We start from the raw sequence: 16407 nt of genomic DNA on the forward strand, positions 1-16407 counted from the left end.
GTTAGTCATGGTTCATTGGAGGGAATACTGCAGCCTTGAATTCCTCCGCCCCACTTGCAAGAGCATCAATTGCATGCAAAAAAAGAAAAGGTATTTTCTTCAAAGTCTCTCTCTCTCTCTCTCTCTCTCTCTCTCTCTCTCTCTCTCTCTCTCTCTCTCTCTCTCTCTCTCTCTCTCTCTCTCTCTGCACCTGAGATCAAGCACTGAATTGAATTTTCAGTTAATTTGGCACCATAGATTTATGAAAATAGAATTGTCTTCAATTGGAATTTGGAAGCATCTATTTTCATTCCACAGAAACAACAGCCATCTTCACTGGCATGCTTCCATTGAATCCTCTTAACAAATATGACAAGTTCATCACCCTTATTCTGCTACAGAAAAGTTTTACTAAGATCACTATCAATTGTGGTGTAGATAATGATGCATTCCACTCCATCGTATATGCAAAATTCTATTTGGTGGCAACTGTATGATGGGCTACGGCACCTCCGCCAGCCTCAAACATGATCTACAACACGGAAAGGTCGATTCCCTATCTGTAAAAAGAATGCAATTGATAAGTGCATCCGATGATTAGATCAATCTTGAATCAGGACACGAGATGCAGGATCGATGAAGTATGCATATGAACTACAGTTACCATGTTAAACCAATATCAAAGCACTCAGCACAAGGAATTTGTAAGGTTGACCACATCAATGAAATATTTTAGCATAATAAAGCAGTAAAAGAGTATGTGGTAAAACTTTCAGCACATCCTTGGAGCAGGCACACTTCAGGATAACTAAATGAACATAATATTTATGAAGAAATAAAGTCTGCAGTAAAAGTGCATCATAGAATCTGCAAGACAATAATTGAACAATAAGATATGAATAAGAGGAAGAAAAATAAAGAAAATACTGCTTGCTTGAATAAGGCAAGCAAGCATTAGAGTCTCTCAATGGTGTAAGACTCAAAAGTAGTCTTTCATTCTCTTAACAAACAAACCCACGCACAACAATTTCACTAAATTTAAAAAACACAGCGTAGTTTATAATCAACAAGGAGCAAAACTTTTACAAGTGAAACACATCAAAAGGTTTGGTTAGTGGTGCTTCTTAGACTTCTTTAATAAGAATAATAAGGCCTCCACGTGCAATTAGGGGTGTCAACGGGCCAGATTTGGTACAGACCTAGGTGGAACCAGACCCAGACTTGATTTGAGGTGACGGCACTGGGTCCAAACCCAGGTCTAATCGAACCCACCATAAGAGAAACCATACCTGGATCCTATAAAGATTACATGAACTAGACTCGGACCATACCCGATAAAATAATATTTTGTATCTTTTTTACATTGAAAATTTGCGGATCTTAATCAGAACTCGGGCGGACCCGGGTCTGGTATGAAATTTCACAAACCATACCCGGATCCATATATTAATCAGACCCTTCGGGTCCGACCCGGATTCTAATCGGACCTTCTTATTTATCACCAAACCTTGACCTAGTAGGTTTTGGTACGGGTTGGGTCCGGGTCAAACCCGGCCCATTGACAACCCTACGTGCAATGCACAAGGCAATGGTGGTCTCTGGGAAAAGACCTAAGCCTCATTAATACATAATACGCTTCCTCATCATTCCAAGGTGTAGGCACTTTTCTCATGCAGCATGAGATATGACTTTACAGAAGGCACCAATGTAGCAAACCCTCTCCATTTGCATCATTGTCTAACCTGGCTTAGCCTCAATAAAGGGCCTTCAAAACCATGATGGTAACAGCATAACTCACTAACAAAAAGTTCTTCATGCAAATGCTATAGAGCACCAAAGAGAGCAGAATGAGTGATGGACTGACCACAGAAACAGTGCCAGCTGTGGTGACATTGCATACATTTTCTGTATCCTGTGATATGATTAGGCCATAAACGATGAGCTTACCATGCAAGGCTAAAGCACTCATCTCATGCTACAGGAGTATCTCACAAAACATCAAGCAGACATGCGCTCTGGTTGGGAAATTTATAGGGAAGACTGTTTAAAAATATTTCAGATACCATTTTTAAAGATGTTTTTCAGATGCAAGGTTTTCTCAATACGTTGTATAGGTAATAAGCCTATTAAAGTAGAATGTTGAAACAAAAATTCTCCATTGACTTTATAAAGAATCTCATGTTGAAACAAGAATTTTTTCATCAGTTTTTTTTTTCTGAAAGTAGATGATTCACCTTCCAAATTTCCTCTCAGTAATTTTCTTTTCAACCTTATTTATTATTACAACCTGATTTAGTTCTGAAGGTTGAGAAATGCTTAACTTTTTATATAACTGATCCGTTATGTTCTTCTGCAGTAGATCCATAACTTGGCTCACATTGTTGTAATTCTAGATTTGAACCCTTTGTTTCAATAATTGATTTATTCAACACAACCGGCTCGTTATTGTTCTTCTACAGCAGGAACAAAACTTGGTTCACATCCTTGTAATTCTCAGATTTGAACCCTTTGTTTCAATAATTGATTCATCATAGGATATTGTTCTTGTTATCAGGTCCTCTAACTTTAATTGCTTTTTAACTTGTTTTGACCTTTTCAGTCTTTAAGGAACTTCATATAGGGAATGGAATTCCTCCATTTATTTCAAACAGATTTTTTATTTTGATTTTCTTTGAGTACATTAAGGCCCATCCATTTCATGCCATTCTGGGAGAAAATGGCCCACTTCCCTACAAAAAGGGTCCATTTTGTCACACTTTTGTTGTAATGCCAATAGATATAATGCAAAGAAAGAGGGGTCAATATTTGAGACTTGTGACTCTCATTGCTCTCTTCTTCAATCCCTAACCTTTTCTACTGCCATTTTTCCTTCGTTTTTGGGTGTAGCGGCAAGGAATCACCTAGAGCAAGAGGGCCCTAACACACATATAAACTCCACCGCAAGAAGCCTAGCAATACATGATAACAAGTGCTCAAGATGATTTCAACAAATACCTTTGTAAAAAACATACCAGGAATAAGCACCTTAAGTCAAAAAACATTTATTTGGAAGCATGATCAGTGTTGACTGACTGATTGGAATGTTCTCTTGTGGAATGAGCAACAGCCTCGGCTTCCAGCAAGCGGCTCAGATGTTTGTCTTCCAAAAATTTCTGTTAGAAAAAAGAAAGAAACAATATACCAGTTCAGGACAGATATTATGTCATACAAGTAATCCCTGGTAACTACTTGGAGGCATTTGCTATAGGAACTTCAACAGTCAACACAGATGAAAAGAGCATAATCAGTTCAATTCAGCAAATATAAATAGGCTACAAAGAATATTTCAAATTGACATCTGAATCAAAAAGTTGTTGGCAAAGAAGTATTCGTAAGTTTCAACTACTTGGGTGCATTTTGCAGTACGAAATACACCATGGCTGAAAAGACCGTTACAGATTCAGGTTACTGGTTATCTACAGTTACTAAAAATTAAGAGACGACATTAAAATAAATGGTTGCCTCCTTCACATAGGTGGTCTCATATTGACAACTGAAGAGACGAGTTATAATAAGCAATTTAACAAGGACCTCATATATCATGGTAACAAATGATGGAATGCAGATGATTCAAAGAAAAAAGCCCAAAAATGTTGCTTCATTTCAGCTTAGTATTATGCAGAAAATACATGATCCAGAGAATTTTCTTAACAAGGGAATGCAATTCAGATATAAACTAAGCCTGTCATAAGGCACCTTGTACCATTCACATCTATGCTCTAAACCTAAAGATAGTGCAGCAATTTAAGCTTTTCTGAACAATATGTATTCTTCTCATTAATTTTCAAATTTTATTGTTTTTAACCTTTCATTCAATTAAATCAGATCCAAAGAACCTATAAAGGTTTACCTTGTGATGCTTGATCTGACAAATATATGTCAAAAGCAATCTCTAAACGAGGAACTTTATTTGCATCAAAATCTTTAAAAACATTGCAGTTGACTGATTATTAAATATATCATTAAGCAGCACTTCTATCACCACAGTGGCGATTTATATCAGAATTCTGACTTACATGTTAGCATGGGATATTATTCAGTTTTGACTTAAGAGCTGTATATTAAAGTACTATATTATTTCACATTTGAATCTGACTAAATCAGCTTTGTGTTTTTATACATTGTGCAATATGTACCATTGATTTTTTTTGTTGAGCTAAAAAAACATCTAAACATAAAAAATGCTTAAACTAATACATGTTTTCTACTAAATAAAGCATAGAGATCACATCTACGGGTTTAGATTAAACAAAAAACACATACAAGTGTCTTTTAAAGGGGTCTAGGATGGTATGGAAGCTACACATCTCTCTCTCTCTCTCTCTCTCTCTCTCTCTATATATATATATATATATATATATATATATATATAGAGAGAGAGAGAGAGATGACATATTCAATGTATTGCGTATGTGCGCACATGCATGATTATGTAACAAGCTCACTAAAAAATTCTTGCACACAATAAAGAACTCTATATTTGAAATATGCCTTTCTAGGAGCATTACGATTTGAAGCTCAAATGGTCCCTTATGAATTTTCTATTGGTCATATTCTTATTGTGTGCCTTGTGAGCGCGTTTAGATCGACTAATCAATAGCAGATGTTTGACTATGTGGTTGGTCACTAAGAACCTGTATTGGCATTGCACTGTGTTTTGGTAAGGTAAGTGAACCCGTCGTTCGCAGGCTCCCTACCGGGACAGAATTCATGAAGTGAACGGGGGGGGGGGGGTGTGACTTTGCTGCTATGTAAATGGATAGACTTGCCCGGAAAGTGAAGTGGGACTGACAGAAATTCCGCTACATCCAGTAAGTTGCTTGCCCCTGATGGAAGGAATCACTCACGTGGGTCGATGTCTATGGCTCTGTTTGGGAGCCACCCATTGAGATGGAAACACCAGTTCCATGTGTTGCAAAATATGGTTTTGCCATAATGTGTTGAGGATAGAGTTGCCAAAAGCATCCTCTTGTAAATGGCGATGAAACGTGGTGTTGGGGCTGCCAACTCCGTTCCCAATGAAGTGTTTTGGCAACACCACTACCTCCAAACAGCAGAGAGCATGAGAGCACTGGTGGAAACCGCAACACACATCCGATTCAAGGCTCCCACACAGAGCCTAACAATGCTATGTTGATTCATAAAAGTACAACATCAAAAGCTTCTTATATCTATGACAACTTTTGTAAAATTGGTTGATTATCTTTGGTGGTAGGCAAGGGCGGAGCCACATTATAGGGAGGGTGGGCATGTGCCCCTGGGTAGTGTTAATATATATATATATATATATATATATATATATATATATATATATATATATATATATATTCTAATGTATTGCCCAATAGGGGCATTTTAGTCTTTTACATGTATTAATAATTGTTTATTAGAAACAACTATTTTTTTTTTTTCTTTTGAGCTTTGGAGCCCCACTTCATGGAGTCGTTGGGAGCTCCCCAACGACTCTATGAGTGGGGAGCTCCCAAGGGTCCCTCACTCTCCCCTTTGTACATAAATAAGGGTGTCCCCTTACATGCATTATTCATTTTCTCGCACTTTTTAACAATACTTAATTTTTGTTAGCCTTTTGGCATTGTCCCTTAGTGGATTTGTGTGTGCACTTGAGTGTTTGTCTATTCTCTTTGTAATTGTCCATTATTGGACTTGTAAGTGTTCTCCACTTTGTTATTTGTAATTTCGCTTACTTCATTACATGGTATCAAAGCCATTTGGGTTATCTTGATCTTGAAAGCATTTCTTGTGGTGTTTGAAGATCATGACAAAGGTGCTATCACTTTCTTCGTCTCAATCTTTCTCTTATCATCATGGAGCATGAATCAAAAGTGGAACTCTCCTTCAAACTTAATGGATTCAACTACTTGATGTGGGCATCGACTATGAAAAATCATCTTAAAGGGAAAAAACTTTGGGGTTTTGAGATAGGAACCTCTCTTGAACCATCGTTGAAGCTCACCAAAGTTGAAAGAGGTTTTGAAAAGCTCTCGTTAGGGATGATCATCTTAAAGCCATCAATGAACATCAAATAAAGGTAGAAGATTGAGAAAATAACCATGCCATGACAAAATTTTGGCATGGTTTATGAACAATATTGACATAAAAATATGTGCCAACATTGCTAAATTTAGAAGAGCCAATAAAGCTTAGTTCTAAGGATATGTATACCCAAAATGATCTTGCTAGACAATATTTTTGTCAAGATAAAATTAAATCCACTAAGTAAAGGGACATGTATGTCCAGGATTACTTTAGCATTTTGTCCCTTCTTTAGAATGAATTAGCTCTTCTTGAGCCTAAATGAGTGGCCCCCGAAGATATTGAAATGAGAAGAGAGCAAATTGAGAAGGAACACTTTTTTCAATTCTTTCATGGTCTAAGACCGAAAGTTAAACAAGTGAGGGCTTCTCTCCTTCATAGGACCAAAGCTATGCCCATTGAAGATGATCTTGCCAAGATATATTAAGAAGAAACCCGTCTTGACATGACCCATAAAAATGATGATGTTTTGGCCGTTATTATGTCGAGTTTCAATGTAAAAAACTATAAGACACCCCACTTTGTAAAACCAAATAACTATGGAAATGAGCTCAACTATAATAGTGGATATAAGAAGGGGGTCACTTGCTATCATTGTAATGAGCCAGGATACATTAAACTGGTATATCCTAAGCTTAAAGGTAAGATTGCTTTCATTGGAAAAATCACACCTAAGAAAGAATAAGCAAACAAAATTAGAGGAGATATTAAAGACACTTAATCAAATATCGGAAGCACTTCAACAACTTCTTGAATCATTCTCCACTTCGGGTGCCGCCATTGCATCTTTCTCATCTCCTCCAAGTATGTGGATTATTGATTCAGGTGTTTTCTTTCATATGACACCTCATAAGAATGTTTTTTTCAAAGTTTATACTAATCTTACTTCATCTTATGTTTCAATGGCCGATGAAACTTCTTTAAAAATAGAAAGTATTGGAACACTTGATTCAAAACATTGTCAAAATATCTTTGTTCCAAAAATAAGTGTGGTTCTAAAATTAAATTTAAATATTTTTTCCATCTCTCAAATTTCTGATCATGGTTGCAAAGTTTCTTTCTCACCTAAAGATTGCACCGTGTAGGATCTCCAGTCATGGAAGCTGATTGGGCAAGGACATCGGAGAGGCGATCTTTACTTTATGAATTTTTTGTCCCTTCCACCCAAGTCATTTTGTAATTTTGTACATGTCAAAAATATTGATACTTGACATAAGAGACTTGGTCACCCTAGCTTTTCGAAGATGCCGCTCTTTTCTTTTTTGAAAAATACATGTAATGAAAAAGACATATCTTGTAAAGATTGCATTTTAAAAAAAATGAAAGCAATTCCCTTTTTCCAAAGAACTTTTGTTTCTACACGGCCTTTTGAATTAGTACATTTGGATGCATGGGGTCTCTCACCTATCATATCAAAAGGAGGTTACTCATATTATGTTATTTTTGTTGTCATTGAGTGTGTTTTATTAAGCTATGGAGAAAATAAAAAAGGATACCGATGTTTTGATCCAATAAATAATAAACTTTATGTTTTAAAAGATGTTACTTTTCTTGAAAATGAAAATGGATTTGATAGCAAAGAATCTGGAGAAAAAATTGATTATTCATTTCTATTTGATTTATTACCAAGAAATGTTGAGTCTAACTCTATTGAGGTATTTGAATCTTTTGACAATGGCTCTAGTAGTGAGCATCCACTTGATAATAAGGATAGTGATCAACATGAGAATTTGAATGAACAAGTATCAAATGATATACATGCCTATACTAGACAGGGTGAAGGTAATCATCCATGTGCCCTTGACAAGTTCTCTCTTTAGAAGAATTCCAACCTAGAAAATCAAATTGTATCTCTAGTGCTCCGAGTAGATTTGTATCATATGACTCATTCTTTCCAAACTTTAGTTCATGTTTAATAACTCTTCACTCTTATTATGAACCATCTCGTTATAATGATGTCAAACAATACCATCATTGGAATGAAGCAATGGAATTTGAACTTAATGCTTTTAAGAAAGCCAAACACATGAGAAATAATTGATCCTCCCTTGGGCAAAAAACATATAGGATGTAGATGAGTGTTTAAAGTTAAAACAAAAAGTGATAGATCATTAGAAAAATATAAAGCAATGTTAGTTGTCAAAGGGTATGCTCAAGAATATGAAATAAATTATGAGGAAACCTTTGCCCCAATAGCACGAATGACAAGTGTTTTAGCTCTCGTTACCATTGTATTTATTAAAAAATGGCCTATTTTACAATTAGATGTTAAAAATGTTTTTTTTAAATGGAGAACTTGGTGAGGAGGTCTACATGAAACCACCTCTAGGGGTGAATTTAAATGAAAAAAATTTAAAACTTAAAAAAGCCTTGTATGGTCTTAAACAAGCTCATAAAGCTTAGTATGACAAATTTAGTAATGTTTTGATTAATTTATGATTTATCTCTTGTTATACTGACACTGCTCTCTTTGTCAAGAAAACAGGTACTACAATTGTGATTCTTCTTCTATATGTTGATGATATGATCATCACAGGAAACGATAAACGAGTTATTGAAATTAAATCCATCTTAAAGAAAACTTTTGATATGTCTGACTTGGGTTTCTTGAGATATTTTTTAAGAATTGAAGTTGCCTACTCCCCTAGAGGATATATTCTCTCTCAAATGAAATTAACTGACAACATATGTGCAAAGTCAAGAGTTTCAGATGAAAAGAAGGTGGAGACCCCAGAAGTCATAAATGCTGAATTAAGACTCGAAGATGGTGTACTGTTTGAAGATCATACTCCATATCATCAATTAATTGGATCTCCCACTTACCTTTCCATCACAAGACCTGATATTTCTCACGATGTTCATGCAGCCAGCCAGTTTCAGCATGCCCCTACCACAGTGCACATGGCAGTAGTAATGAGAATTGTGCGATGTATTAAAATTATCATTTCAAAAGGGCTTTTCTTATCCCATTCCTTATCTTTTGATTTGACTGCTTATACAGATCTTGACTGGAGAGGTAATCCAAATGATAGAATCTCAACTACTGGTTTTTGTATTTTTTTTATGAAATTCGCTAATTTTTTCGAGATGCAAGAAACAACAAAAAATGTCTTTATCTTCAGTTGAAGCCGAATATCGTGCAATGGCTACAACGACAATGTAGATTGTGTGGCTTAAAAGTCTTCTCAGTGATATGAGTATTATCGTCTTAACACCATCGAAAATGTGTTGTGACAATAAAAGTGCAATTTATATTCCAAGCAATCACACTTTCCATAAGCGCACCAAGCATATTGAAATGGATTGTCATTATGTTTATGATGAATATATGAGAGAAACTATTACATTGCCATATGTCACATTGGAGTATTAGTTGGTCGACTTCTTCACCAAAGCTCTTTATACTCCTTGTTTTCTCATTCTCCTTAGCAAACTTTTGGTTCTTTTCCCGTAAAGTTTGAGGGAGAGTGTTAAAAAATATTTATATATATATACTATGTCACAGGGATTCGGCCAGCTAGGTGCCGCACCCGCATCAATGCAACTCGACGCGGGTGTGACACCCGATGCAGTCAAACCGACACTAGGTGCGGTCAATGCACCTAGGGTCTTAAGTGTCCAATTTTGAACTTAAAAAAAATCCCGATGAAATAGACTAAGAGGGGGATTAGGGCAAAAAAAATTGCCTCCTCTTCTCCGTCTCCAACCCAGTGTCGCAGCGACTCCGGCAAGGCGAGGTGTGTCTCCATTCTCTCTCTCAATCTCTCTCCCCTCGTCTCTCTCGCTCTTCTCGACTAACCCCCCCCCCCCCCCTCTCTCAATCTCTCTCCCCTCGTCTCTCTCACTCTTCTCGGCTAAACCCCCGCCCTCCCTCTCTCTCCGAGTACCTCTCTCTCCCCCCTCTTCCTGTACATATTTCTTTCACCCTTTCTTGCTTATTTTCTTTCATTATGTCTATGTTTTTTAAGTTGGTGCATGTTTCGGTTGCAATATGCTGCCAACTGATTCTTCATGGTGGTAGGTGTAATACATGAGGAATCAATGGACATTCGAAAAAGGAAATGTGCTTGTTAATGGATAAGCTTGAAATATGACTATACAGTCGCGATCCTATCTAGAAATGCTAGTATTTATAGTGGAGAATGGACCATTTTTTACTGCAAAGAATCCTAGGAAATATCATTGATTAAGATGTGAAAGTCTGAAACTACTTTGGACCTTGCGAATAAAATGATTTTCCTAGGATTGTCATTCGCAAAAGCATTGAAGAAGAAGAATGCATGCAACATGTTAAAATGTTAATAGGATAAAACTGTTGGTTTTATCCAGTGGATGGTCCAACTATTTGTTGTGAAAGTTTGAAATTTTGTAGTTGATTAAAAAGTACTAAAATTTTCCATCTCATTATGCAAAAAATGTCAATTTAAAAGCCTTAGAAGAAAGTGTTTCACATTATATGCAGTGGCACTGACAGTCATCCATCTTGGCATTTCTTGAGATGGGCATGGTCTCCATCTCAAGAAATGTTAAGATGGGTGGCTGTCAGCAACGATGCTGCATCATGCAGTGCTACTGCATAAAAAATGCCCTCTAAGAAAAATCTAGATCTTTATGATTAATTGGTTCACTCAATAGAGGGATTTCAATTGATTGTGCTTTTTTTGGGTACTCATTTTGTCAAATTTTTTAATTATTCCTGTGAACACAAGTGAAAGATGGGCATGGTCTCCATCTCAAGAAATGTTAAGATGGGTGGCTGTCAGCAGCGGCAGCGATGCTGCATCATGCAGTGCTACTGCATGAAAAATGCCCTCTAAGAAAAATATAGATCTTTATGATTAATTGGTTTACTCATAGAGGGATTTCAATTGATTGTGCTTTTTTTGGGTACTGATTTTGTCAAATTTTTTAATTATTCCTGTGAACACAAGTGAAAGATCCTTTTTTTAGTTTTTGTTTATCATATTTTTATTATTGTTAAAACACAATTTTACATACTATATTTTTTAGAAGAAAGGTCAGACAAGCTTTGCAAGTGTGTTATTGTGAATGCATCCAAATGTATAAAATTGGGTATTGGATATCAGATCCGATCCAAATATGAATTGGATCTTGAATATAACTAAAATTTCGGAAAAGGAATTGATTTGAGCCGAGATTAGCAATTATACAAGCTTGAAAAATGATAGAATTGATATTTTGGACAAAATGACCTGAGCAATGATTTTGCCCCTGCAGGGCGAAGAATGACACTGGAAATATGAGGTTTGAACGGTTTTAGACTGAATTAAACTGAATTCTAGGATTTCCAAACTCAGATGAACTAAAAAGACACTGACTCAACTAAGCTACTAGACTGGATGATAGAGAAATGACATCATCCTCAGGAAAATGTAGACCTTGCATTCAATATTATCAATCTTGATTGTGTGCATAATTGATTTTAATATAATAATTTTTTTTGTTTTCAGGACAAAAAATGTCAGATAAAGAGAAATGACTTGTGTTATCCTCGTCTCCACATGTAAGTTTTGTTGCTAGTGTTACTAGTAATTGTAGTGGGAGTGTTGATTCAAGTTTGTTAGCTACAATATGTGATGATGAGGAGTCACTATGGCACATGTGGATAAGCTAGCAAAAACTCGAGGAGGCGGAGGAAACAAGAGATTTCGATGCAAGCTTTGTGAGAGAGATTTTGTTAAGTCTTACACAAGAGTTAAGGCTCATTTGTTGAAAATATCAGGACATAGCATTTTAGGATGCAAAAGAGTTGATGAGACAATGTGAAGACAATACAAGAAAATACAAGATGAATATGAGAAGAGGAAGACAATGAATGATTATTGTGCAATTAGTGTACTCTTTTTAAGTCACCAAGAAGATGCTAAAAAAAAGAAGAATAGATGTAGGAGGTAGAGGAAGAAAAACCATACAAGCATCATTCAATACATATAGAATGGAGGAGATAGATAGAAAAGTAGGGAGGTATTTTTATTCTAGTTCACTTCCACTTAACGTAGCTAGAAATCCTTAAGGATTTAGTTACTTCACTGGCAAATTGTAAGTTGAGTGGCTATGTACCTTCAAGCTTAGAAAAACTTTAAACGATAATTCTTGCAGAAAGATAGGGCAAATGTTGAAAGATTGCTAGAGATTAGGAAATATTTATAAGAACAAAATAAAGTTTTCATTGTTTCTGATAGGTGGACAGATATTCAAAGGCGTCCACTGATTAATTTCATTATTTCTTAGCTTATTGGACCAATATTCTTGAAAGTTGTTGATGTATCTAGGCAATATAAAAATACTGAGTATATGAAAGGATTGTTTATAGAAGTAATAAAAAAAGTGGGTGATCAAAAAGTAGTGCAAATCATCACAGACAACACTCCATTTTGTAAAAGTGCAACATTGAGTTTGGAGAGTGAGTATCCTCATATTTTTTGGACTCTCTCTGTAGTATACAGCTTGAATCTAGCTCTCAAGAGCATTTGCAACCCCAAAGAAGAAGAAAATTCATCCGCATATGCTCAATGTTCATGGATTGAGGAATTAAAAAAATGTCAAAAGCATTAAGAATTTTGTTGTTAAACACCATCATGCTAATGCTATATTTAATAGGCATTCTGATATAAAATTATTGAAGGTTGCTAAAACACGTTTTGCATCCATCATTGTGATGGCAAAAATGATTAAGGAAGTGAAAAATGCTTTGATTAACGTGGTGACTGACGAGAATTGGACATTCTATCTTGTTGATGATGTTGTCAAGGCTCAAGAAATTAAGAAAATCATTGTTGATGATGAGTTTTGAGATAGAGTCATATACTTCCTTCAGTTTACATGACTTATTTGGAAAATATTGAGAGAAGTTTATAAGGATGAGCCCATACTTCACAAAGTTTATGAAATGTGAGATAATATGATTGAAAAAATATAAGTTGTAGTTTTCAAGCATGAGGAAAAAAATCTTGCATTGGATGATTCAGAACTTTTTTAATCATATTCATTTGATTTTAGTCAGAAGATGGGATAAGAGTCACACTCTTTTGTATTGCATGACACATTCTCTCAATCCTAAATATTATGCAAAGAAGTGACAGAAAAGTAGTATTTCTAGTGTCCCTCCAAATTTAGACCCAGAGCTATCAAGGTATAGAAATATGTGTATGGCACGACTTTATCGAGAATCACGTATTCTAAATCAAGTCACACAAAAGTTTGAAAAAATTTCATCTTCGAGATTATATGGACAGGCATTAATAGCAAGAGAGGAGGAGAATATAGATCATATCACATGGTAGTCAACATTTGGATCAGAAACACCTCTTCTCCAACATCTTACATTTAGAGAATCACACTTCATCGAGTCGTTGGGGCCCCAATGGTCATAAATATGACCGTTGGGAGCTCCCCAATGACTCTATGAGTGGGGAGCTCCCAAGGGTCCCTCACTCTCCCTTTTGTATATAAATAGGGATGTCCCCACTTACATGTATTAATCCTTTTATCTCACTTTTCAATAATACTTAGTTTTTGTTAGCCTTTTGGTATTGTCCCTTAGTGGATTTATATATGCACTTGAGTGCTTGTCTATTCTCTTTGTAATTGTCCATCATTGGACTTGTAAGTGTTCTACACTTTGTTATTTGTAATTCCCCTTACTTCATTATAGGTAGTGCTCACCCTGACATGGGTCAAGGTGGGCACAGGTGCTTAACCCAAGGCTCGCCCCGGCCCGCCCCTTTCATTACCAAATCCATCCCCTTCCCCAATACCCTAAATGGCTCTCTCTCTCTCTCTCTCTCTCTTGGAGTTGTGATTCTCTCCGTTGTTATCATAGTAGAATATTGGTGATGAATGAAGTCTTTTTTTTCTTGGAATCTTTCTGGGGTCTTATGAATCTGTGTGGTGTTTGTAGTGCCTGTTGTTCTTTCCATGGTATGAATCAGTCCGGCTTTTTTCTCGTTTTTTCGTCCCCTATTTTGCTTTTGTGTGTGTGTGTTATTGGATTCAAGAGCAGCATTTGGGTTGCATTTGAGGCTCCCCAATGAAGATCTTGTTGCCTGATTGTGTTCACAGTGGTCTTTTATTCCTTTCACTGCTCTCCTCTACTGCTCAACTGCTGTTCGGGCTCATTGCTTATTGTGGACCATTTCGATGTGTATGGTCGCTATAAACTTGCTGCTTCAGGATGGTGAGGGGAACCAAAATGACACCATATAAAGAAGATTAAGTTGCTGCTAGAATCACTTGGATGTCTGATGATCCGGTTTTTATGGCTACAAGATTAATTATCTTCCTTTTGATCTTTTTTTTTATGGATGGAGCAGAGGAGGCTGTATTTATGAGAGTCACATCGGTTTGTGTTTTTATTATGTGTATATACAAACTATTTCAAAACGAATGTCTATGTAAAAAAATGTTTGGGCTGAAGGCACATGTCATTCCTTCATGTCATGAGAGGATGGATTCCTTAGTTGAATGTGATTGGTCTCAGAATAAAGTCTGGTTAACGTTTATTTTTACGTATAGAACTTGTTAAATGATGTTTGGTCAAGTTCGACCTGATTTGGTTTGGAGTCCAAGTTGAGCATATGCAACTTTGATTTCTACTTGTTTGCCTCGTCTTGTGCTGTTAGAAGAAAGGAAAAACGAGATTATCTTAGTTTTGTTCCAAATAACAGCAGACCAAGCAGTTTACCCGTTAAATCCATCCACCAGATCTAGATTTGGTTAAAGCGGGGTGTAGAAAGTTGGATTTATTTACTATTATAGAATATTTGGAAAATTAAAGCATGATGGTAAAAGAGAACACATGCATTTGATGTGATTATGAAGAACTTTCAAAATCCAGGCCTGTAAGATAGCTTTATGCCACAATTCATCATGGTTGATCACCACACTTAGAGACCAATTAAGATGTAATGAAATCATTTGATGTCCATATGCATTTTGTGTAGAAAAGTTGGATTTATGGGTTTTTTTGTTTCAATTAGCAGAGATGAGAATTTTAGTTTTTTTTTTCAATTAGCATAGATGAGAATTTTAGTTTCTTTTTTCAATTAGCATGTATTTGTTTTTTGTGTTTCAATTAATTAAGTTATTCACTTATTAATTATGTGTTAGTTGTTAGTAATCATTATTAGTATACGATTTTTTTTAATATGACACTCTGTAGTTCCTCAATTTTTTTTGCACTTGACATTATAGTTTATTGTCATAGAAATTGTTTATTCTTTTTACTGTGTATTTGTGCCCACCTACCTTAAATTACTGGCTCTGTGGTGGTAGGTATTCATATAAGGAAGCACCACTCTATTATGAAAGCCATTAGGTTTAGAAATTGCTTAATTGGTGATATGTGAGAGGGCATATTATCTGACTTCCCGGAGAGCTTATAAATATAAAGAAAAATGACCCATGGTTATTAGAAAACGCTTCGAAAGCTGGAAGCTAAGCACTTCCGAAGCTCAGTTTCTTTATCATGGGAAGTCTGCTTGCAAGGGCATCCGTTTTTTTTTTAAATGAGAATTGAAGTTTCACTAAAAAACAACACATTTGCATGATTGATAAATTGTGAATTTCTATAATAACAGCACTATATGAGAATTGAAATTTCACTGAAAAATAACACATTTACATGATTGATGAATTGTAATTCCTATTATAACGGCACTATAGTTGACCTATTTATAGAGAGAGAGAGGGGGGGGGGACCATAAGGCAAGCTCGGTACTTTTCCCACTCCACAACGCACTCTTGCTTGTCCCATTGGCCCTTCGTGAACTTCTCCGAGTACCACCTTCACACATCGACAGGGGGAGGGTTAGAGAGAGAGAGAGAGAGAGAGAGAGAGAGAGAGAGAGAGAGAGAGAGAGAGAGAGAGACCTGTTGAAGCAATCGTTGTATGCGGCTCTGAGCTCAGAACAAGGAGAAGTGGCCGTCCCTCCCGACCCTTTGCGGCTTCTGAAAAGACCCATTCCCTCTCCCCCCTACATTTCCCCTTTAAGTCTTGCAAACACAATTGGTAGAGAGAGAGAGAGCTAGGTTGCAGGAGCAGCCAACTAAAATTTCTTTACCCTCTTTTTTGGGTTTTTAATTTAGGATAATTTACATATAGCCTTCTAAGGTATGGAGAATTACATTTAACCGGTTCATAGAAAAAGCCCTATCCTGATTTAGGTTTTAACTAGGGGTGTCAACGGGTCGGGTGTGGAACTAGACTTGGACCAGATTTTTGGATATGGTATTGGGTCTGGATCCATGTCTAATCAGGTCTACCATAAAGAGAACCAGACTTGAACCCGATAAAAACTACATGAAACTGAACCA

General features: G+C 36.2%; 1 protein-coding gene across 2 annotated transcripts; it reads right to left on the reverse strand.

Moving 5' to 3' along the window:
- Positions 1–213: 213 nt before the first annotated feature.
- Positions 214–16110, reverse strand: LOC149815117 (protein phosphatase). 2 transcript variants are annotated; one of them, XM_089988891.1, is made up of 4 exons: positions 15964–16110; positions 15793–15877; positions 3004–3131; positions 214–539 (listed from the first exon to the last, which is right to left on the reverse strand). In XM_089988891.1, the coding sequence occupies exons 1-3, from the start codon at positions 16053–16055 to the stop codon at positions 3021–3023; spliced, it is 288 nt and encodes a 95-aa protein (XP_089845017.1). In that variant the 5' UTR covers positions 16056–16110; the 3' UTR covers positions 214–539; positions 3004–3020. The 2 variants fall into 2 exon arrangements, with proteins under 2 accessions (XP_089845017.1, XP_089845016.1); XM_089988890.1 differs by having other exon boundaries at positions 2991–3131.
- Positions 16111–16407: the final 297 nt, after the last annotated feature.

This window comes from Nuphar pumila, chromosome 15 (assembly GCF_984573655.1).
Source record: "Nuphar pumila chromosome 15, dmNupPumi1.hap1.1, whole genome shotgun sequence".
NCBI lineage: Eukaryota > Viridiplantae > Streptophyta > Magnoliopsida > Nymphaeales > Nymphaeaceae > Nuphar > Nuphar pumila.

What these genes read in the sequence shown, in the direction of transcription:
- LOC149815117 (XM_089988891.1), bottom strand. Translation starts at nt 16,055, where the DNA reads ATGGGTCTTTTCAGAAGCCGCAAAGGGTCGGGAGGGACGGCCACTTCT. An exon ending in TACAACGATTGCTTCAACAG is followed by an intron (nt 15,878 to 15,963) that starts GTCTCTCTCTCT and finishes CGATGTGTGAAG; the next exon opens with GTGGTACTCGGAGAAGTTCA. An exon ending in AGTACCGAGCTTGCCTTATG is followed by an intron (nt 3,132 to 15,792) that starts GTCCCCCCCCCC and finishes TTTTTCTAACAG; the next exon opens with AAATTTTTGGAAGACAAACA.